Raw genomic sequence first — 23,283 nt, 5'->3', positions numbered from 1 at the left:
GTTTTTGTTAGCTCGCAGATGCTAAATTAACATTTCAGCTTTTAGTCGCTCGGTTTGCACTAGAGGCGCGCAGACAGCCGCACGGCAAAAAATTTTCCCGGCGCCGGCGGCACTTACCAGAAGCCGCAAGCGCGACGGGCAAAAACGCAAATCTGTCCCTTCGATTGTTTTTTATTCACAAACACCGAATTAATCAAGTAATGCAACCGATAAGCTTGTCAACTTACCGACTTCGTCTTTTTCTTTTTTACCCTTTGTCTTAACCACTTGTGATGTGTCTAAATACAAAAACTACATCAGCGGGCTTTTTGAATACTTTATTGAGGCAATAACAACAAGTTTCATAAAATATAGGCAGGCAATAACGTAGAGTTTATTATTTTCAACAAGTATGGCACTAGGACATGCACAGCTCACACAAAACTCACCTTCCATTACTTCGACTTCTTCCTTGATGGTGACCATTTCTTTGAACGATGTCTTTGTGATGCTCTGGAAGCAGACCGTTAGCCAAGCAACAAACAAAAATCTCCATCGACCTACCCCTGTTATTTCGGAAGACTCCCAAGCTCTTTGGATGAAGTCCTCGGGGATGAAACTGGTGATGACTTCTTCAATCGTGACGTAGTTCGATTCGACCATCTTCATAAGCGCTCTGAACCCGACAGTCGCTGCTAGCTGCTTCTCGTCGATGTTCTCTTCGGTCAAGACTTCAGAAATCAAAGTACCGTGACCCTTCCGCTCCACCACGTTCACCAGAGCTGACTGCGCTTGGGGTGTGGTCAGCGAAGGGAATTTGTTCTCGTGGTACAAAACCGTAACCTCTTTGGTACTGATTCCGTTCTTGAGCAAGTACCCGATCTCGGCGATCTCTCGCAAGGGGTTTTCGCCCGGTCCAAAATCTTTGGCGTTGATGTATTCCAACATCTCGGTCACTTCTCGGGCCATCTTCATCTCGCTCTTCCTGATGATCTTCTCCACGCGCGAGATCACTTCCTCCAGTTTGACTTCGGTGATGTTGGCGAACTCGGCGATGGCCTCTTCGACGTCGACTCTAGCCTTGCGAGGCTTGGGTTTGGCCTCTTTCATCTCCTTGACAGTCTCTCCGGGTTGGATCTGTTCGGAGACCATCGGTTCGGTCGGCGAGAGAAGCGCCCTCGCCTTTTCCTCTTCTTCGACTAGTTCTGCAGTCTCTTCGATCTTCTTGCACGAAGCGACGGCTTCCGTTGCAACAGGCTTCTGTATGTCAAGTTTGGGCGTGGCTTTTTCCGGTTTGGTCTCTTCAATCTGGATCTGTTCGGCTGTTTCCACGGTGGTCACCTCCTCCACTTCCAAAGGCTTGGTCTCTTCCTCGTGAGTCTCCACCACCTTCTTTCGTCTGCGCTCCACGCGTTTCTTCTCGATGGTGACTCTCTCCTTCCTGACCTTCTCCTCGCGTTCTTGCGCCTTCTGGATCAGCAGTTGCTTCTTCTTCTCTTCTGGGATCTCTTGCACGTACAGTTTGGCTTTGGTCACGGCTAGACCGATGTCGCTCGTAGCCTTGCACACATACGTACCCACGTGGTCTTTAGTTACCTCGGTGACGGTACAAGAAGTCTTGTTGTCTTCAATGCGAACCTTCACTTTGTCAGTGTTCCTGACTATCTTGTCGTTATGGTACCAGATGATGTCTAAAAGGTGAAATGTCAGATTGGAGAACAAATACCCAACAACTAGTACCTGGTGTCGGAGTTCCAGAGAACAAACACTCGAACTTGACGGTTTCGGTTTCTGCAGTTCGGACATCTGTGATTTCTTGAACGAAAGTTGGTGGGCTTTGAGAAGCTAGACAAAAAATGACAATCAGATTCTACCTCTGATGAAGAGACATCCAGAAGCGACCTACCTTCGTCGTTATGTTGCCTGGCCATAAAATACGAGTCTATTGGTCTACATCGAGAAAAACACACAAACAAAGATTAGTAAGCACACACTGGCATTAGTTTACCTTTACTGGTGGACTTTTCGGGAATGTCTTCGGATGAATCTACGAAAGCTGACGCCAAGCCTCGTCCCCGGTCACTCATACACTCGCTTTCCAAAAGTAAGAATTCTTGCAGCTCCTCTTGGCTGTCAGCTGTGTGAAGTTGTTGGAAAGCGCAAGGATCGAGCTCTCGGGGCTCCAAAGGGTACATGGTATCTTCGTTGTAGTAGTTTTTGTACAAACCTTGACCCTCACTCTCGTTTTTGATTCTAGGAAAAGTCATATACTTCTCTTGGTACTCATAAACCACTCTTTCCGAAGGAATAGGGTCACAAGAACTGGACAACTTTTGCCGATTGTCATACAACGCCATTCGTCTCTTTTCCGAACCGTTGCTCCCCCTGAAACTGCTGCTCCGAGTGGAGGGCTCGCTCTTTTCTTCTATGGGGGAGAGAATGTAGAAAGGTTGGGGTGATTGTCTGTCCTGGGCGTCCTCGTACACCTCCTCATCTTCTTCTTCGTACTCTTCTGGTTCGTCCACGATCGGCTCGTTGAGAATCTCTTCAACGCTTTCCGTCAACCTTCTGGATCTCTCGCTCTTGTCGATCAAGTCCATGACGGAACTCAACGAGTGTCTGTGCGAGTTCAGATAGTCACTCATGGCGCTTTCTATGAAGGTCATTTTTGCCTTAGTGGCGTGATTCGGCTCGCTGTATATCGAAGCAGTGGAGGACGCTTGCGATTCGATTGGTTCGGTCAAATAGAAGGGCTTGGCCGGGGCGGTGGGCGTGTCCGCGTACATCTTACCTTCACTTGTTCGTCTAGGCCGACTCGGCGCCTCGAGACTGTCAGTCGAGATCTCAAAAGAACGCGCATGCGACACAGACGCCTGGCTGTCAGGTTTACCTTTTAGCGCAGCCTGGAGCTCCTCCATGTGGGTCACCCATTCAGGCTTCCTGTATTCTTTAGTACCCAAAATACCTACAACCAGATACTAAATTAATCAAAGAAACAAACACCAAGGGAGCTGTGTCAAATGGAAACAGTATATTTTAGTCTGAATGAATGGGTTTGGAAAGGGATCAGGTTTGCTGAAATTGATCAAAAACATTATTAGAACAAGTGACTGTCGGCTATCACTTTGGTTCGTCTCAAGTTTACCTTCGGTGCTCTCTACGAGTAATTGTGTGGTTGTGACTGCAACTCCGAGAGGATTTTGGGCTTCGTAGACAATATCTCCCGTGTCGTCAGGGTAGACTTCCGAGATCGTCAGTATGGAAGTACCATCTTCAAAGTTTTCGATCAGGAACTCGCGGGACGGGATGATTTCGATTCCTTGTTTCAGCCATTTGCCCTCGGGCTTAGGCTTGCCGACAGCTTTGACTTCCAGTCTGGAAAAATTTTGGTCTAGGCTGGTTTTGGCAACGGTGGAGTGGCTCACCTTGTGACGTCGCCGCCTTTGGTCGAGACCACCTGGGGTAGCTTCTTGATGATCTTGGGGGCGCATTCTGTGTCGCTATCGGAGAGGAATCCTTCGCTGATGGTCCTGTCCGCCAAGAGGTCTTCTTCAGATCCGGTCATGTGACCGATCTCCGAGTCAGGAACGTATTCGTAGGCTGCAAGAAATATTAGTACTCTTGGTACTCATTTGGGGGAAGTGGTACCGACCTTCGACGATGAGAGATGACTTGCACACCGCCTCGCCTACTTTATTGACAGCTTTGCAAGTGTACACTCCTGCGTTTTCTGGGAAAACTTCGGCAATAGCCAACATGCAGACTCCTTCGCTGCTTTGCGAGATGACCACGTCTTTGGCTTCCTTGACCGGGAGGTCGTTGTGGTACCATTGGACTTTTGGAATGGGTTTTCCTGTGACCACACACTGGAACGTCACTTTTTCGCCGTCCATCACTCTTATAGGGATCAGTGGTTTGATGAATCGTGGGTACTCGAGTTCTCGAGTCTCCTCCCATTCTGTTTCTTCGACGACGTTGAGAGAGGCGGTGCAAGTGACGGAACCCACAGCGTTCTCAGCGCGACAGGTGATGGTACCGGCTTGTTCGGGTGTCACGTCAGTCATGATCAAAGTCGAGCGGTTCTCCTCCGAGACTATCTTCATCTCGGGGGTCGAGATGATGGGGGTCATTTTCTGGAACCATTGGAAGGAAGCGGCCGGGAACGATTCGACTTCGGCTTCCAGTATGACCACTTCGCCGACAGTAGCGTATTGGGGATTGATTGGTTGGATGAATTGAGGGGGTTGGGCTTCCTCGGTGATGGTTTGCGTGACTGTGACAGTTCCAGACGAGCGCACCTCCCCTTTAGGATTGACCGCGTGGACTTCGTACTTGCCACCCTTCTTCTTCACCTTCTTGTTGATCTTCAAGACGGTTTGCTTCTCTTGTACCTTGATGTCGTAGTCTTCGCCCGGCTTGATTTCTTTGTTGTTCTTGTACCATTTGATTTCAGGAGCCGGGATTCCTTCGAACTTCGCCTCCAGCACGACTTCCTCCTCGGGTCTAGCCAGTACTGCTTTTACTGGTTTGATGATGCGAGGCGCCTCCATCACCATCGGCTGCGTCACTATCACTGCTTTGGAGATGATGAGGTTGGCTCTACATTGAGCTTGGCCAAACTTGTTATCTGCTTTGACAGTGAAGACTTTTTCGTCTTCGGGTGTTGGTTCCAGCAGTTCCAAAGTGGCGACACCGCTCTGGGGGTTGTAAGTGATTTGACGAGTTGGACTGGGAACCACTTCTTTGTTATCTTTGAACCATTTGACGTTGGGAGTTGGTTTCCCGACAACTTTGCATTGGAGAACCGCCGCGGCTTTCTCTTCGACGATTTGGGGTTTGAGCGGCTCGACGAAGTGCGGAGCAACACCACTTTCTTCTTTTTCTAGAAGTAAAACTCCATCAGATTGTTGCAAAATGAACGCATAAACACACAAAATAAAAATGAAAAAGAACGATAAAAAATAAAAATATAGTAAAAGATAAACATGCGTTAAAATAAAATAAAAGAACACAACACGAATTTCACACCAAGTACCTAGAATGACAAGATTAGCTGTGGATGTGGCGACTCCAGCAGGATTTGAAGCTTTGCAAGAATAGACTGCGACATCCTGGGGCTCCACTTTGGCGAACTCCAAAGTGACGGTGTTCTCGACGATGTTCCAATAGACTCTTTCGGTGGCGTGCATGAGTACCTCGTTCTTGTACCAAGCTATCTCCGGGAAGGGACTACCTTCCACTTTGCAGACGAGTTGTGTGGGTTTCTCTGGTTCGGAAACCACAGGCTCAACCCTTTTTGTGAACTTGGGAGCGACGGTTTTGCGCTTGATGCGTTCGCTTATTGTTACAGATTTGCGCACAGTCTTGTCTTCGCGAATGTCGATGTCTTCTTGAAGAGGTTCTTCTGGGAGCTTGTCGATACCTTCGGTGATTCGTTTTTGAGAGATGATCTCGAGTTCGGGGATTGGCTGACCGTCGTCGTCGAATCGGACGATGCGACGCTGAGAAGTCTTCTTTCTGGAGACAACTTCAACGCTCATTGCTTTCTGGAATTGAGTCTGTTCTTCTTCGGTGACTTTCTCTTCTTTTTGCTCTTCTACTTGTTCGACTTTTCTTTCAGCTAGAGTGATTTGGGCGACTGACTGTTTCGTGGTGATTGCTTCTTGGACTTTTTGAGGAACGTCTTCTAATTTAGTCGGCACCAGTGCGGGTTTCTCTTCCTCCGGCATTAGTTCGGTACCTTCGTCGTCTTTTGGTAGGAGATGAGATTTGGACTTTCTGATAATTTTCTGCGTTTTAACACTTCTAGTATCGGTAGTCTCAGCTTGTAAGGGTTCTTCCGGCTCGGCAACTTCTTCTTTTCTTGGAATAGGTTTAAGACTAACAACCTCTTTTTCTTCTTCTTCCGGTTTTGGTAATTGTTTACCTCTGCGCCATTGTTTGACCTGAGGCACTTCCTCTTCTTTCGGTTGTGTTCTCCAAGGTGCGACTTCTTTCGGTTTTTCTTCAGGAACTTCTTCTGGAACTTTTTCGACGGGTTGCAGTACAACTTCCTCTGGCTTCGCAGGTTGTTCCTTTGGCCGTTGTTTGTAACGTTTCTTCCTATCTTTCTCATCTTCAGGCTTTTCATCCCGATCGGTTGGTTTGAATTTCAGAGTATCATCCTTTTCTTCCAGGATTGTAACGACGGGTTCTTGGAATTTTATCGTGTCTAATACAACTTTCTGCACCGGTTCTTCCGGTTTTTCCTTTTTGAATGGTTTTAGTTGAATTTGTTCCGGCTCTGGCTCTTCCTTTGGCTTTCGTTTTCCTCTTGGCCACTCCTTTACTTCTGGTACGTCTTCCACTTTCTGTTTCGGCTGACGTCTCCAAGGTGCTGTTGCTGTTTCTTCAACTTGTGCTTCACTTGGTTTCTCTTCTGGAACGATTTCTTCCGGTTTCTCTTCTTTTGGTTTTTCTTCGCGTTTTCTAGGAGTAGGTTCGAATTTCTGCGGTTCGAAATCTGACGGAACGAAGCTGGTATCTTCCGGTTTCACAGGTTTAGATAATTCTGTTGGTTTTTCTTCGACCGGTTTTTCTTTCTTCACTGGCTTGAGGCGAACTACTTCCTTTTCTTCTTCGTCCTTTGGTATTTTGCCTTTGCCTATCTTAAGAGGTGCTTTTTCTTCCTCGGTAACTTCTGGTTTAGGTTTGGGCTCTCTACGCCATGGTGCTGCTGGTTTTTCCTCTACTTCTTTTGGTTTTTCCTCAAATTCTACTTTCTCGACTTCTTCAGGAACGTACCTTTCTCCATCTTCCGGAACTTCAACGTCCTTATACTTCCTCCTTTTCTCTTTCTTTTCTATCGTTGTTACTTCAGGAGTCTCAGGTGTGAATTTCAGAACTGGTTTCAAGGTGACGGATTCTAATTGTTCTTCTTCTTTAGGTTTCTCAGTTCTTTTCACTGGTTTAAGTTTAATAAATTCAGGTTTTTCTTCTACAATTTCCTTCTTTATTAACTTAGGTTTGTCCTTCTTCGCATCGTCCACTTTGAGAACAACAGTATCCTCAATTTGCGTAACGGTTTCAATAATTTCAACAGGTTCAGGCTGTGCGGGTTCAACATGTTCCACTTCTGGAACTTCCTCAGGTGCCACCTCTTCTTGATCTTCTTTTCCAGGTCTCTTCTTTCTGTGCTTTTTAAGACGTTTAACTTTGCGTGGTTTCTGGGTCTTGTCTAAAAGTGTTGGTTGAATTTCTTCCTCTTCCGATTCTTCCGATGTTTCGGCCTGTCTTGGTTCTTCAACAGGTTTAGGAATTGGTTTCAAATCAACAGTCTCCATTTCTTGTTCTTCAATTTGTTTTTGTACTTTTGGCGTTCTTTTTAACGCGAAGGCTTCCTGCGCCCAAGGAACTTTCGCCACTTCTGGTTGTTCTGCAAATTTAGGCTTTTCTTGCTTAGGTTTCTTGGGAATCTCTTTTGGTTTCTCCTCTTCTTCAACGACAGGTTGAACTTCTTCTTCTTTTGCTTCTTGTTCCTTTTCTTGCGGACGTTTAGGTTTAACGGATTTTACTTCTTGGATTTCTGGTTTTTCGATTACTTTGCTAGTTGGTTTAATTTCATCGGTTTTGATAGGTTCAGTTTCCTCCGGTTCCAGTTCGTCAGTTTTAAGTTTGAATGGTTTGAGACTTACTTCTTCCAAATTATCCTTCTCAATTGGTCTCTTCACAGTCTTTGAAGGTTTTAGAAGAATTTCTTGTTTATTCCATGGAACAACTTCCTCTTCTACCTTTTCAACTGGAACAGGTTTAGCCTTACGCCATGGTCTAGCTTCATCAACTTTAGGTTCAACGGGTTTCTCTTCTTCCGGTTTTTCCTCTTCTGTCGGTTTTTCCTCTTTTTTAGGTCTTCGCCATCCTCTAGTTTCAGGCTCAGGTTTTTCTTCCGGTTTTTCTTCTTCAGATATACCGATTATTGTGGTATCTTCTACATAAGTAGGTTTATCTTCTTCAGGTTTGTCAGTTTCTTTTTTGCCTTTCCTCCTAGATTTTGTTACTACAATTTGTTCTGTAGTTTTGTCTACATCAATCATGCTCTTATCTTCTCTGTGGACTCTTTCATCTTCAATTTCCTCCTCAACTTGAGTATCTTTTTTGACTGGTTTCAATGTCACTTGTTCTTGTTCCTCTTTCGTTATTTCCTTTTTGTCTTTTGGGGTACGTTTCAACACAATTTCATGTTTGTTCCAAGGAATTTCCTCTTTCTTTTCTGTCACTTCTTCGGGAACCTTTTCCGGTTTTTTGGGTCTTCGCCAGCCTCTTGTTTCCAACGTCTGATCTTCAGTTGGTTGTTCTTCAACTGGTTGTTCCTCAGTCGGTTGTTCAGGTTGAGGCTTTTCTTCTTTTCTAGGCTTACGCCACGGCTTAACTTCATCTTTTTTCTGGGTTCCTTCTTTTTCTTCTAGATCTAAGATTGTCTTATCTTCGACATGTTGTTTCGTAATTGGTTTTTCTTCAATTGTTGTAATTTCTTCCTCAGTTGTCGATTTAGTAACCGGTTTCAATTGAACTTCTTCAATTTTCTCCTTTGCAATTTCTTTCTTGTCTTTTACTGTTCGTTTCAAGGTAATTTGCTGTTTGTTCCATGGTACTTCTTTTTCTTCTTCAAGCGGCTTGACAACCTCTTTGGGCTTCTCTTCAACAATTTCAGCGACCTTTTCTTCCTCAATTTCCTCTTTCCTAGGTCTACGCCAGCCCTTGGTTTCATCTACTCGAGTAACTGTTCTGTCTTCAATAGAAGTAACCTCAGCCTTCTCAAAATCTTCAGTTTCAGTAAGTTTGATGGTCTCAAGAGAAACTGGTTTCAACTCTACAACTTCCAATTCTTCCTTCGGCATTACTTTGCTCTCACGTCTTGCAGGTTTTAGTTCAACTTCCTCAAGCTTTTCTTTAGGTATTTCTTTTCTTTCTTTTGGTGCCTTCTTCAATTTAATTTCTTGTTTATTCCAAGGAATCTCCTCCTGTTTTGGTTTTTCCTCCGGCAATTTAGGTTGCGGTTTTTCCTCTACCTGTTCTACTTCTACGACTTCTTCCTTTTCCTCCACTTCATCTTTGCCATGTTTTCTAGTTTTACGCCATTGCCTCCTTTCAGTTTTATCTGTTTCATCAATTCGTAAAATTGTTGAGTCTTCAACCTGTGCCTTTTCCAGCTCTTCAGTTTCACTTGTTTTAATCTTTTGTAACGAGACTGGTTTCAAATCAACTGCTTCCAATTCTTCTTTCGGAAGAGTTTTACTCTCACGTCGAGTCGGTTTCAACTGAACCTCTTCAATTTGCTCTTTAGGCGTTTCTTTTCGTTCTTTTGGTGCTCTCTTTAGAGTTATTTCTTGTTTATTCCAAGGAATGGGTTCTTCCTTCTTTTCTACCACCTTCGGCTTTTCTTCCTTTTCTTCAACCTTTACTATTTCTTCGGTTTCTTCGGCTTCGCCTTCTTTCTTGGTTCGACGCCAGCGTCGTGTTTTTGTCTTGTCTGTTTCATCAACTTTTTCGTCCACTCTTAATATTGTAGAATCCTCAACATGTGCTCTATCAAGTTCTTCTTCAGTTTCAGTTGGCTTAATTTTCTGAAGAGAAACCGGTTTCAAATCAACTGCTTCCAATTCTTCTTTCGGAAGAGTTTTACTCTCACGTCGAGTCGGTTTCAACTGAACCTCTTCAATTTGCTCTTTCGGCGTTTCTTTTCGTTCTTTTGGTGCTCTCTTTAGAGTAATTTCTTGTTTATTCCAAGGAATGGATTCTTCCTTCTTTTCTACCACCTTCGGCTTTTCTTCCTTTTCTTCAACCTTTACAATTTCTTCGGTTTCTTCGTCTTCGCCTTCTTTCTTGGTTCGACGCCAGCGTCGTGTTTTTGTCTTGTCTGTTTCATCAACTTTTTCGTCCACTCTTAATATTGTAGAATCCTCAACGTGTGCTCTATCAAGTTCTTCTTCAGTTTCAGTTGGCTTAATTTTCTGAAGAGAAACCGGTTTCAAATCGACCACTTCCAATTCTTCCTTCGGAAGAGTTTTACTCTCACGTCGAGTCGGTTTCAACTGAACCTCTTCAATTTGCTCTTTTGGCGTTTCTTTTCGTTCTTTTGGTGCTCTCTTTAGAGTAATTTCTTGTTTATTCCAAGGAATGGGTTCTTCCTTCTTTTCGACCACCTTCGGCTTTTCTTCCTTTTCTTCAACCTTTACAATTTCTTCGGTTTCTTCCGCTTCTCCTTCTTTCTTGGTTCGACGCCAGCGCCGTGTTTTTGTCTTGTCTGTTTCATCAACTTTTTCGTCCACTCTTAATATAGCAGAATCCTCAACGTGTGCTCTATCAAGTTCTTCTTCAGTTTCAGTTGGCTTAATTTTCTGAAGAGAAACAGGTTTCAAATCAACCACTTCCAATTCTTCTTTCGGAAGAGTTTTACTCTCCCGTCGAGTCGGTTTCAACAGAACCTCTTCAATTTGCTCTTTCGGCGTTTCTTTTCGTTCTTTTGGTGCTCTCTTCAGAGTAATTTCTTGTTTATTCCAAGGAACGGGTTCTTCCTTCTTTTCAACCACCTTCGGCTTTTCTTCCTTTTCTTCAACCTTTACAATTTCTTCGGTTTCTTCGGCTTCACCTTCTTTCTTGGTTCGACGCCAGCGTCGTGTTTTTGTCTTGTCTGTTTCATCAACTTTTTCGTCCACTCTTAATATTGTCGAATCCTCAACATGTGCTCTATCAAGTTCTTCTTGAGTTTCAGTTGGTTTAATCTTCTGAAGAGAAACCGGTTTCAAATCAACCGCTTCCAATTCTTCTTTCGGAAGAGTTTTACTCTCTCGTCGAGTTGGTTTCAACTGAACCTCTTCAATTTGCTCTTTGGGAATTTCTTTTCGTTCTTTCGGTGCTCTCTTCAGAGTGATTTCTTGTTTATTCCAAGGAACAGGTTCTTCTTTCTTTTCGATCACCTTCGGCTTTTCTTCCTCCTCTTCAGTCTTTACAATTTCTTCAGTCTTTTCGACCTCTCCTTCTTTCTTAGTTCGGCGCCAGCGTCGTGTTTTAGTTTCTTCTGTCGCATCAACTTTTTCATCCACTCTTAAAATAGTAGAATCTTCAACATGCGCTCTGTCAAGTTCTTCTTCAGCTTGAGTTGGCTTAATTTTCTGAAGAGAAACCGGTTTCAAATCAACCGCTTCCAATTCTTCTTTCGGAAGAGTTTTACTCTCCCGTCGAGTTGGTTTCAACTGAACCTCTTCAATTTGTTCTTTGGGTAATTCTTTTCGTTCTTTTGGTGCTCTCTTGAGCGTAATTTCTTGTTTATTCCAAGGGATCGGTTCTTCTTTCTTTTCGACAATCTTTGGTTTCTCTTCTTTCTCTTCAACTTTTACAACTTCTTCAGCCTCCTCAACTTCACCTTCTTTCTTGGTTCTGCGCCAATGTTTTTTAGTTGTCTTCTCTGTTTCATCCACTTTCAAAATAGTAGAATCTTCAACTTCCGCTGTATCTAACTTATCAGTCTCAGTCGGTTTGATCTTCTGAAGCGATACCGGTTTCAAATCAACCACTTCTAGTTCCTCCTTAGGAACAGTTTTACTGTCACGCCTTGTCGGTTTCAGTTGAACTTCTTCTATCTTTTCTTTCGGAATTTCTTTCGGCGCTCTAGGCGCTTTTTTAAGACTAATCTCTTGTTTATTCCAAGGAATGGGTTCATCTTTCTTCTCCACTACTTTTGGTTTCTCTTGCGTTTCTTCAGTCTTTGTTATATCCTCAACTTCTTCAACTTCATCTGCTCTTCGAGCTTTGCGCCACTCTCTCTTTTGTACTTTTTCAGATTGATCAACCACACTAGTGTCTTCAACTTCTGCTCTCTCCAGTTGATCGGTTTCCGTGGGTTTAATCTTTTGAAGCGAAAATGGTTTCAAATCAACCGTTTCCAATTCTTCTTTAGGAATGGTTTTGCTTTCCGGTCTGGAAGGCTTCAACTGCACATCTTCAATTTTCTCTTTAGGAATTTCTTTCTTTTCTTTGGGTGCAGGCTTCAACTTAATTTCTTGCTTGTTCCAAGGAATGGGTTCTTCTTTCGGCGCTTTTTCTTCAGCTAGGTCGACACTCTTTCGAGGTTTACGCCACGGTTTAGCTCTTTCTTCATCTAACTCCGTGGTGTCCGAAATCAAAGTTGTATCTTCAGTTTGTCTGGTTTCTTCCTTTTTAGGTCTGCGCCAGCCTCTTGTTTCCAATTCTTTGGCTTCTTCAGTCTTGCGTCTCTCTTCAACCGATAGAAGAGTTGTATCTTCAAGATCCTGTCGTCTTTCTAGACTTGTATCTTCTTTTCTAGATCTGCGCCAACCTTTAGTTTCAGTTTCTTTGGTTTCTGTGACCCTCTCCCGTTGATCAACTCCCAACAAAGTTGTATCTTCCAACTTTCGTTGTCTTTCCAAGCTTGTATCATCTTTTCTAGGTCTACGCCAACCCTTTACTTCAGTATCTTTCCTCTGATCAATCCTTTCTTTTTCTTCAATCGACAGCAAAGTAGTATCTTCAGTTTCTTGCGTTGCACCAGGTTTAGGTCTACGCCAGTCTCTTATTTGCACACTTTCAGTCTTTTCGCTTCTACTTCTCTCATCAACAGTCAGCACAGCCGTGTCTTCAGTATCAAGACGACTATCCCAAGAAGTCACCTCTTCAGTCTTTTGTCCAGTCGAGACAACTTTAGTCCTGTGTTTAAGGTCGACTTGCTCTAACTCAGCTCTCGCGATCTCCCTCGTCTGAGGTTTCGACGGTTTCAACTGTACATCTTCAATCTGTTCCTTGACAATTTCTTTCGTCTGTTTTTGTGTCTTTTTCAAAGTTATCTGTTGTTGAGTCCAGGGTAGAGCCTGTTGAGGTTTTTGTTCCTCAACACCTACGACTTTTTGAGGTTTGTCTTTTTGTCGCCATGGCAACGTTTCGTCACCGATGGGCAACTCGTCATTATCAACGGGTTGTTGCACGCCACCTTTTGAACCAGGGACAAATTTTTGAGTGGTCTGGCCCGGACCGCCCTGACCAGGACCGGTCTGGGGGTATTTCGATGTTGCAGCAGAGTCTTTAGATGTTAAGTCGGTCGTTGCGGGTTTACGGTAAGTTCCAGGACGACCTGTAAGGTTGTCATTGGCTATTGGATGTAACGTAACGTAACACCACACGCAGAGTAAGCAACCGTAAAAGTAAACGACAAATAAAAACGCAAGATGTGAAAGTACATAAATGGTGATGTTCCAGGAGGGACAGTTAGAATGGTCCTGAGTCATTGGAGTCGACATGAGCATACCCATAAGTGGATATTGTTCTACATATGACGTAATGTAACATAAGGCATCGGTAAAAATAGTTGCGTATGAGGAACGGTTCAAAATAAATAAAATCTCTTAAGATTTAAAATAGAAAAATGAAATAACAGAAAAATTCCTCAAATTTTTTGCGGATGAGTGATTGTTGTCTTTAGTCATTGTGATGTATAAATATCTGTGCTGACGTAATTTTGACAGACGTCCAAAGGCTGCTGTGATGCATTATGCGTCATACAAAAATAATAAATGATCAGTCTGGCCAACATTTGCAAGAACACTTTTAGAGAACTTCGGTAACATACTCTAAGGGCAATTAGCCCAGATCCAGAATCTATAAAAATGTGCACGTGCGTCTGTTACAGATGTTGCAAAATCCATATATTTAAAACATGACTCAACACAAACAAGATCGACATGTGCTGGCGATTTTCTGTCGTCGTTTAAGAGGTCGATGGTACTAACGAAAATAAACCGCATCCAAAAATCGCTTTGATTTTTTTTCGCGGCGCTAAAGAAAAACACTCCTGGCGTATTTTTATAAAAAAAATCTGGCACAAGCGGCTCATTACTGCCAATCTTGATTAGAGTGACGGGGAAGATTAATAGCACAGAAAACGTGTCCAGAGATTTATTTTGGCGTTTCGCACTGTTTTGACCCAAATCTTATTTTTTGGCAGGGGATTAGGGTAGTCACAACAATTTTTTCGAGGATTTAGAGAATATCCATCAAAGGAAATGATTGTAAAAGGGGTGACAGTTGCAAATGCAACCCTGTTGCAACATTGTATTGGTGAGTTTTTGATTTGTTAATTGATGTTTCGCATTGTTTGACCCAAATCTATTTTTTTTGCACGGGATTAGACCAGTCACAACAATTTTTTAGAGGATTAAAGTATATCCATCAAATGAAATAATTTTAAAAGGGATGAAAGTTGCAAATGCAACCCGGCTGCAACAATGTTCTGGTGATTTTTTGATTTGTCAGTTTAGCAGTGACTCAAATGTCAAATTGAATCAAGTGAGCGGCGACCGAAATTTCTAAAACTCTTCGAATAGTCGGTGCATTTAAGGAGTGATATTGTGCAGAAAACGATAAAATGCAGTGAACGTGCATATTGAGTGGGACAGGTGAACAGATTAACGATTGCCAAGGCCCAGAATTCCTGAAAAAGGAGCTCGTCAAGGCCAAGCGGTTTAACCCCTAATGGATCGGTGAATTAGTGGGATTTGGCGAGATCAAAAGTGAGTAATTTAGTTGTTTACAGTGCGAGAGTTTTGTTTATTGTTTATTGAGTAAGACTGCGAATTTTGAAGCTTTTGCGTGGAAGAAAAATAAAATGGGAAAATCTAATCTAGTCGTCGATGCCGGGGTACGGCGCTAGTGTTTTTCTAAACAAGTATGTAAAATTCGCACATTTGCACAAACAATTCTGTTGCAAATGCATCCAAAACGATTTGTTTTTGACGCAATTTCGCAAAGAAATCGGAGCGTCAGGTGCATTTGAAAGGTGAGCAGTTGGCAGTGCCAATCTCACCACCCGAATTCCCCCAAATTTGAATCTGTCATTTTTCTTTCGAAATCTGTCAAATTTTCGTCGGGTTTGCAATTCGTAATTTGCAAACGTGTGTGCGTGATCCATCGTCGAAACAGCGATAAATGTTTTGGTTGGGTTTTATTTTTGTCCCTTGAAAACAGTTCCCCAAGTGTGTGATTTTTCCTAACCCTATTTTTACCGCCAATACTAACAAATTTGTCATCGCTTTGGCCGCCTATTTTCGTCATAAAAATGACTCACAACAATGCTCACGCATTGCGTCGAGTAGTACGCACCCCCTACTACGTCCGCCACGTGAAGCGCTCACTCAAACATGTGCGGCGGCCGTGGCGGGACACGTTTCTGGTGCTGTGCGCTCGCGAAGGTGCCGCGGGAAGCTCGCCCCCGGGGGCGAACTTCCCGCGGCGCTTTTCGACCCGGGCGAAGTGTCTGCAAGTTCCAAGCGAGGAGTCGGTGAGTTTTCGATATATTTCGTTGATTTTTAATCTGTCGCTGGTGTGTGTTTCAGGCGATCTGGAGCGGGGCCAAGCTCAGGTATAAAAATGAGTCAAGTTGTAAATTTTTTTTCGAAATAAATTTTTTCCACGAGACGAGTGTTTATTCCTCTAGAATTATAAGAGACATCTGGCAGGTGCGGCGGTCTCCTAATTTAGATCGGTAATGTAATACAGTGGAAGTCGAAAATAGTCGGGAGCGTGTGTCATGGTGCACACGACCCTACCGCATCATTTTTTGTTTACAACTAGACCGTGCTCTGATGCATCGGATGCACCTGGTCTGCAATGGCGATTCTGATTGTCTGATTGTCTGAGAGGTCACACTTTAAACGACAGATTCTTAATAATAGCAGTTTATTAAATAATTATTGCATTTTACGATACATTTTTCATAACATTATAATAAATAATAAGCCCAGCGTTCAGCAGATTAGCCAAAGCTGAATTCACTCCTAAAAATATCATCACTTGGAACTTGGACAAATAACAACAACAAATTCCCATCCACCTCTTAATAAACAATTACAGTCTACCAAATATGAGCTGCCTTATCCAGTGATATAAATGGTTAACTCTTTTCTTTTCAAAAAAATATATATATGATCAAGAGCAGCACACATTCAAAGCTAAAATTATAATGACAAATCGTAAGACTAGAAAAGTGTTTTTCTTTTTGGCAATCGACTAATGGGGATGTGAGAGGGTAAGGTTTTTATTTCTTACTTTTGACGATTAGTTTGGCGGAACGCTCGACTTGGCCGGCGGAGGACGTCGCTCTGCACGTGAAGGTGCCGGAGTCTTCTTCGTAGGTTGTTGAGATCAGCAGGACGGCGTTGTTGCCCTCGTGAATCATCTGCAAACAACAAAACCAACTCTTACAGTCTGACCGATTATCGACTTGTTTCTGGATTTTTGATTGGTCGTGATGGGGTCTTAATTGGTCTGGAATTAGCCGACTGTGCGATTATCTGAATGATGCATCGCCATCGTTTGTTTAATTGGAGATTCGTTATGTTTTCTAATTTACGGTTTTGCTGGTTCATTGTTCGTTCGGTGAATGTAGAGCGTGACATTTTGCAAAACAACATTGTCTTGTTAAATAATCGTCTTTGCAGATGTCGTGTTGTGTATCGAGAACGGTGAAAGTTTTGTGCAGTAATTTTAGTGACGGTAATGCAATAAAAACATTATTATTCTATGACATAAATAACGTTTTATTTTTGGAACTTTAAAATTAATGTAGCGCTTTTATTTAAATTGAACGGACGTGTGCAAGCGCTCCCGCCAAGAACATGATTATTATCGTTTGGGCGTCTGCTGGTTTTGTCCAAATTTATGTTTCTGCAATTAGTTTGTGTGCGGTGTTGTGTAATAAATTAATTTCGCATATAAATGCATTTTTATTTGTCCTTTTTGTCTTCGCATCTTCGATTCTAGCACTTTATTTAGGTATTCAAATGCAGATGCAGCGTCGTTCTGTACAGTTGAGATTTTTCTTTTCAGTGTCTCATTTATTTATAATTTTCTTCATTTTATCAGTAACGTAAAAAACGTTTGTTTGTTGCTACATCCTTGATACAGACTGCTGTATTAGTTTTATCGAAGATTATTTTTTTGCAATATTAGACTGGTTTCTGAAGCAAATGAATACGCAACAAGTTTATTATTCTAATTTAAAATGAATCTTAAAACTTCAGTAACTCGGATTAATTTAATTTAATTTTATGAATCCTAAATATTGCCCCATTCAATAAATATTGAACTAATTTTTCTTAACGTACTGAAAGAAAAACTGTCTCCGAGGCCGGTTGCGGCCGAGGCAAACAATCTCGAGGACGCCAAAGTATTTCGCGGCCAAGGTGTATACAAGATTTTTTGTCCAACCGAAAATTTGTAGATAATTATAAAATGAACCCGCAAAATTCACTTCACTGTCAACAAATACAAATAAATTCGGCTATGGAAATGACATAATTAAAATAATTCATTTTGTAAATAATTGTAAAAATGTAAACAAAAATTGAATTGCAGTGATAGCGATATGTATTTCAGTTTCGTGTACTCCTCCAGAGTTAAAAAGTATAAATTCTGCGATTTCTAATTTGATACCCGAAAAATCTAAACGCCAGTCTTACATGGAAACTCTGATTTGTATTAAATATGTATTAAAATGATTACTTTAACGGCTGTCGTTAAAAACAAGAACCGCGAAATTGGATTTCTCGGCCTGTTTTAGGTAGGCGAAGTGCTCGTTTCGCGTACGGTTGCAGAAAAAAAAAATTTAGTGAAACAAAATCTTCTGAACTGGAAGTTAACTGAACATTAAAAGATTATCAAAATATTAATTACCCTACATGCTGCAGTTGATTCTCAAAGAATTGCAAATATGAATATCATAGATGAAAAGATTTACTTATAAATGAAACGATGCTATAAAATTGATCTATTGTGAAACTGTTTTCAGTGTCACAAAATGCTCATTGTGACAACAATAGAAAATAGTTATTTACGAAATGAGTGTGAAGAGGCAATTTTCGCACATAAGCGCATTATTTGAGGAACGAGCGACGAAGGAGCGAGTGCTTCATTTGCGCGAATGTGCCGAATGTCTTCTCGCATCGAAGTTCGTACAATATTTTTTGTCGTATACCCTTTGTAAATAGGATGGCGCTTGTCCTTGCGCTTGCCAAAGTGTCAATCAAATTAATAGTGATTTATTTTCACTCTTTCGAAATTTTCATCATCCAAATTGGAGAAGTGGCGTTTTATAAACCAGACTATATTATTATCAAGTGAAATTATTTTCGGAATGCTCAAAAAGGCGAATGCTTTTTCGATGATTTTGAAGCACTGCACGGTCGGCTTGGGTTTCCCAGCAACGGCCGTTTTAAAAATCATCCAAAAAGCATTCGCGCTAGTGCGCAAACGTCGATTTCGCGCACTAGTGCTTCAAAATGGCCTGCGACCGCATGGTAGTGTGCGAACATCGATTTCGCGCACTACTATGAGGTCGCGAAATGTCATTTTGAAGGTAGTGAGTTCCAAACAGGTGTTAACGCATTCATTATGAATGTATTTGAAATGCATTTTGAAATCAATTATGTATCAACTACTAAAAAATAAACAATGAAATTTACCTGAAAATCTGGCGAGTCTGGAATGAGGAACCCTTCCCTCAACCACTGCACGGTCGGCTTCGGTTTCCCAGCAACGGTCGTTTTAAATTGAGCGGGACTTCCTTCCGGTACGATGACGTCCTTCATTGGAGTCAAAGACGGCGCCACTTCTTGCGTTTCGGGCGCCAAAACTTTCAGATTGGCTTGAGTAGTAACAGTCCCGGCCGGATTCGTAGCCACACATTTGTAAACACCCTCGTCTTCGGGGAACGCTTCCGAAATCTTCAAAGTGTAATTGTCCCCATCTTTGACCATCTGGAAATACTTGGACGGTTTGATGATCTTGTCGCCTTTCTGCCACTTAACGGTCGGCGCCGGTTTCCCCGTGATCTTGCACCTGAAGGCCACAGCTTGACCTTCGCGGACCTTCTGGTCTTTCAGCGGCTCCACGATACTCGGGGCCTTCTCGGTCGTGGGGGTGGTAGGCTTGGCGGGCTTCGAAGGAGTCGCGGGTCTCTGTACCACGCACTCGGCCTCGCAGCGTGCCTCGCCGGCGCCGTTGATGGCGACGCATTCGTACTTCCCGGAGTCTTCTGGTACCACTTCGATGATGAGAAGGGTGTAGACCTCGTCCTCTTCTAAAGTCTTATAGCGGATGTCCGAGGTGATTTTCTTGCCGTTTTTCAACCAGTAGACGTCGATGGGTTTGGTGCCGTTGATTCTGGCGTCGAATCTGACCAACTGGCCGACGTTCGAGGTGGTGCTTTGGATCGTGGTGACGAAACTCGGCGGTACCACTCCACCTCTAGCTTGACTCCGGCGTTCTTGTACGACTAAGTTGGCGCTGCACTTGGCGGTGCCGCCGCGGTTTTCTGCGACCACGCTGAAGACGCCCGAGTCTTCCATGAAGACTTGTCGCAGGACCAGAATGGACTTGGTGCTGAAGGTGTAGACGGTCAAGTCGGGTGAGCTCGTGATGGGGAAGTCTTCGCGGTACCAGGTCACCTTGGGTAGCGGGTCGCCGTCGAATTCCACTTCAAAGCGAGCCGAAGTGTTTTCGAAGGCGCGGCAAGGCTGGATCTTCTTGGTGAAGACCGGAGGGTTGGCCGGGAGTACTTGGCCTTGGACCAGTCTCTCTTGGGTCTTGGCTTTGTGTTCCACGTCGGTGGTTTCGGTGGCCGTGATGTGTCTGGTGATTTCGGTGTCGCCGACGTTTTGCTTTTGGACTTGTTGTTGCTTGGTGACGTAGACCTCGCGGCCGTGGACAGCCGATTCGGTGGGGTCGGGCGGGTAGGCTCCTCTCTTCGAGTCGATGATCACCTCGCGTTCCTGTTGCATCTCTTTGCCTTTGTCAGTCTTTCTCAGCGAAACTTGATCTCGGTGCGAGATCTGCTGGGCTTCCGCTTTGGGCAAGTACGGGATGGGTTTGAGATCAACGCGTTCCGGTTTTTCTTCCCTACAATTCAAACATTACCACGGCACGACCAGAAAACAGGGTGGTACTTACAAGTTGTCTTGATATTTCTGAGCCATGCCTTTTGCGAGCGAACTCGAGACGATTTTCTCGCCGGGGATGGCGTACTGATGGCTGGACTCCCTCAGTTTGATCTCTTTGGTCACTTGTTCGTTTTCGAGCTCGTGTATTTTGCTGTAGTAGTCGTCCGACTTCTTGGTCTTGACGGACTTCTGCCATTCCGTCTCTTCTTCTTTGAATTCTTTGGGCTGGACGTGGATGCCCGTGACGTTGAGGCCTTGTTCGCGCTGCAGCGTGTTGCGTTCGTCGAAGACTCTTTCGAGTTCAGTCTCTGAACGCTCTTTCTGGTACTGAGCTAGCTCAAGATCGTACCAAGCTACAGTCGAAAACGTGAAATTAGATTGAGACGGACCAACCTCGAGACATACACTATATATCAACATTATCTAACACATGATGCACATTTTGGGGAGGGGCAACCTTAACATGCAACATACAACGATATCTAAATTAAACAATGGCATACCTGTCTCTTACTCCTTAATGAGTGCGGCCGTTGGTCGAAGCAGAAGAAAGGAAGGACTATAAAGGAGGTCGTGTAGAGGTTGGAGTGTTAAAGCGAAATGTCTGAGACTTTGCATGTTTTCACGGTATATGTGCATTATGTCGAGTATATAAAAGTATGTCTGTTGGGTACTAGTCAACCACTTACGTCTTGGCGAGTTCTTAAGAACCCCTCTGTAATCGTCGTGTCTAGGAATGACCTTCAGTTCCGTCTCGGCGATGGCCTCTCCCACGGAGCTGCGAGCGATCACCTCCACCTTGCCGGTGTCGTACTGGCGCGTCTTGGGGATGTCCATATGGTACATTCCGTCGTAGGTGAGCTTGTATCTGGACCCGTTGACCACGGTGTGTCCGTTGATCAGCCACATCACCCTCGGACGTGGATGGCCGGTGACTCGACAGCAGAACCGAGCCCACTCTCCTTCCTGCACTGCACAGGGTTCAGGTTTGCTCACGAAGATGGGGGCGGAGCGCGGTTTGCTCTCCTCCGCGGCGTCCTCCGGTACCCTACAAGAGCTCAATGGAAACCGAGCCCTGCTGGAAACTCGACAAAACTTACACTTGCCAGGCGGCTTCCAGTTCCCTGATCTTCTCGATACTCTTCATGCCTTTGGGCAGTTGAGAATCGTAGATGATTCCAGGTTTGCCGGCGGTCTTGATGACGGCTCTGGTCTCGTCCATGCCGTACAAGTTGGTGGCGCGGCAAAGGTACTCGCCGCTGTCTTCGGGGTAGACCCATCCGAAGTTCATGGCGACGTAACCAAAGTCATAAATTGGAGTAAATCGGTTTTCTGCAAAAAAAAAAAATTTTTTGAAATGTTCAAACACGATAGTAGTCGTGTTTACTGTGAGGGAGAGGTTTTCCGTTGAAGAACCACTCCACCTTCATGTTGGGGTCGCCCACTGGTGCCAGTTGGCACTCGAACTTGGTGGTTTGCATCTCGACCAGAGTCTCTTGGCTCAGGATCTGAGTCACGAAACGTGGCGGTTGCTTCTTGTCAGCGTCGTAGAGATCATCCTCGGTCAGGTGAATCTCCGATGTGTATTTCTTGATGGCAGCTTCCATCTGCATGAGAGTTTCTGACCTCTTCATGCCCTTGGGTACTTGGTTTTGGAGGATGATGTTGGGTAGTTTCTTGCAGGTGATGTTGGCTTTGGTGAAATCTTCACCGTAGTCGTTGACAGCTCTGCAAACGTACTCGCCGGAATCTTCGGCGTAGACGTAGAGGATCTCGAGCGAGACGAATCCCATGTCGTAGACGGTTCTGTAGCGGTGACCGCTGGGCAGCAATTTGCCGTTTCGGTACCACTCGATGCGCAGTCTTGGGTCGTCTTTGGGTTCCACGCGGCACTCAAAGCGGACCGATTCAGATTCTTCGACGGTCGTGGATTCGATGTGCGTGATGAACTTGGGCGGAGAGTAGGTCTTGTCTTCTTGCGGCTTGTCCGGGACTTTGCCACGTTCCAGTTCTTTGAGTTTCTCACCGCTCATGCCTGCCGGCAGTTGAGAGTCGTAGTCGATGGTACGTTTGGACTTGGAGGTGACCGTCGCTTTGGTCGTGGCAGAACCCCACTTGTTGGTGGCTCTGCAGACGTACTCTCCGGCGTCTCTCGAGTAAGTGTAGTCAATGTCCAACGAGATGAAACCGAAATCGTTGATTTGGTGAACTCTGGAACCTGTGGCGAACGGACGCCCGTTGTGGAACCAGTCGATGCGCATGCTCGAGTCGTTTGTTGGTTCTACGCGACAGTCGAAGTGTACTGGACCGCCTTCTGGAACGTCAACGTTGTCTTTGATTTCCACGATAAATCTCGGCGGATTCGGTTTTTCTTCTTCCGCTGTTATTTCCTCTCTCTTGTAGAGAGTTTCTTCCAGTTTCTGGATGCTTTCAGTTCCAGAACGGAAGTTGGACGGTAGTTGGGGTTCAAGGATGATGCCTTGGCGACCCCTCACTTGCAACTTGCAAGAGACCGTAGCCTCGCCGTGTCTGTTGGTGGCTTTGCAGGTGTACAATCCGGAGTCGCGCTGATACACTCCGGAGACTTCAAGAATAACAAATCCAAAATCGTTGATTGTTTTTATTCTGGAACCAGCCCACAAGGCTTTGCCGTTGTGGAACCACTCCACCCTCATGCTTTGGTCGTTCACCGGAATCAGTTTACATTCAAAGTGGGCCAAAGAGTTCTCGCCCAGAGTCAGATCTGAAGGTGTGGTGATAAATTCTGGTGGTTTGCCTGAATCGTCGTCGGGGGTAGCTTGAGAAGGAACCACTCCAAGTCCTTCTAGTTCCGCGATCTTGTCGATGGTACCTTCCATACCTTTCGGTAGTTGCGACTCAAGAATGATGCTTCTTTTGCCTTGCACTTTCATCGAGGCTATTGTGACGGCTTCGCCGTAATCATTGAAGGCTCTGCAAGAGTACTCGCCTGAATCTTCTGGATAAACTGGTGAAATTTCCAGAATGACGAAACCGAAATCGCAGAAAGTGCGGAATCTGGACCCGGTCCTCAAGGGTTTGCCGTTCCAGAACCACTCCACTTTCAGCTTAGGGTCGTCGGTCGGGATTAGTCTGCCCTCAAAGTGAGCACTTTCACCTTCCCTCAAACTGTCGATGTTCGACAGTGGTACCGTGAAAACAGGAGCTTTGCCTTTCTCTTCTGTTACTTTCTCGTCTCTCGTACGGGTTAGAGAGTCTTCCAAAGTTTGGATTTTCTCCAATCCACCTTCCATGCCCTAAAACAACAACAAATCAGTACTTACGTCGAATTTTTCAGGGGTAC

General features: G+C 44.3%; 1 protein-coding gene and 2 long non-coding RNA genes across 5 annotated transcripts in view; 2 read left to right on the top strand and 1 right to left on the bottom strand.

The window, feature by feature from the left end:
* LOC138124270 (titin-like) overlaps positions 1–23,283 on the bottom strand; it is a 146,172-nt gene that overhangs the window by 41,616 nt on the left and 81,273 nt on the right. The window contains exons 40-54 of one of the 2 annotated variants that reach the window (XM_069039261.1): positions 21,349–23,236; positions 21,062–21,293; positions 20,651–21,009; positions 19,972–20,314; positions 18,486–19,920; positions 16,072–16,201; positions 5,015–13,102; positions 3,632–4,861; positions 3,405–3,579; positions 3,125–3,354; positions 2,870–2,944; positions 1,720–1,824; positions 544–1,670; positions 429–492; positions 228–278 (exon numbers count right to left, since the gene is read on the bottom strand). In XM_069039261.1, the coding sequence (XP_068895362.1) occupies positions 228–278; positions 429–492; positions 544–1,670; positions 1,720–1,824; positions 2,870–2,944; positions 3,125–3,354; positions 3,405–3,579; positions 3,632–4,861; positions 5,015–13,102; positions 16,072–16,201; positions 18,486–19,920; positions 19,972–20,314; positions 20,651–21,009; positions 21,062–21,293; positions 21,349–23,236 (15,532 nt within the window). Of the gene's footprint in view, positions 1–227; positions 279–428; positions 493–543; positions 1,671–1,719; positions 1,825–1,885; positions 1,930–1,987; positions 2,945–3,124; positions 3,355–3,404; positions 3,580–3,631; positions 4,862–5,014; positions 13,103–16,071; positions 16,202–18,485; positions 19,921–19,971; positions 20,315–20,650; positions 21,010–21,061; positions 21,294–21,348; positions 23,237–23,283 lie in introns of those variants that run through there. The other variant, XM_069039265.1, reaches the window with a different exon arrangement.
* Positions 13,856–23,283, top strand: part of LOC138124329 (uncharacterized) — a 79,009-nt gene continuing 69,581 nt past the window's right edge. Inside the window, exons 1-2 of one of the 2 annotated variants that reach the window (XR_011157102.1) lie at positions 13,856–14,085; positions 14,157–14,537. This is a non-coding gene — a long non-coding RNA (uncharacterized lncRNA). Of the gene's footprint in view, positions 14,538–23,283 lie in introns of both variants that reach the window. The other variant, XR_011157101.1, reaches the window with a different exon arrangement.
* On the top strand, positions 14,545–15,439 carry LOC138124337 (uncharacterized). The gene is made up of 2 exons (XR_011157103.1): positions 14,545–15,304; positions 15,360–15,439. It is a non-coding gene; the product is annotated as an uncharacterized lncRNA (long non-coding RNA).

The sequence above is a fragment of the Tenebrio molitor genome, chromosome 1, assembly GCF_963966145.1.
Source record: "Tenebrio molitor chromosome 1, icTenMoli1.1, whole genome shotgun sequence".
NCBI classification, from domain to species: Eukaryota; Metazoa; Arthropoda; class Insecta; order Coleoptera; family Tenebrionidae; genus Tenebrio; species Tenebrio molitor.
This window is presented reverse-complemented; position numbering and strand designations above follow the sequence as displayed.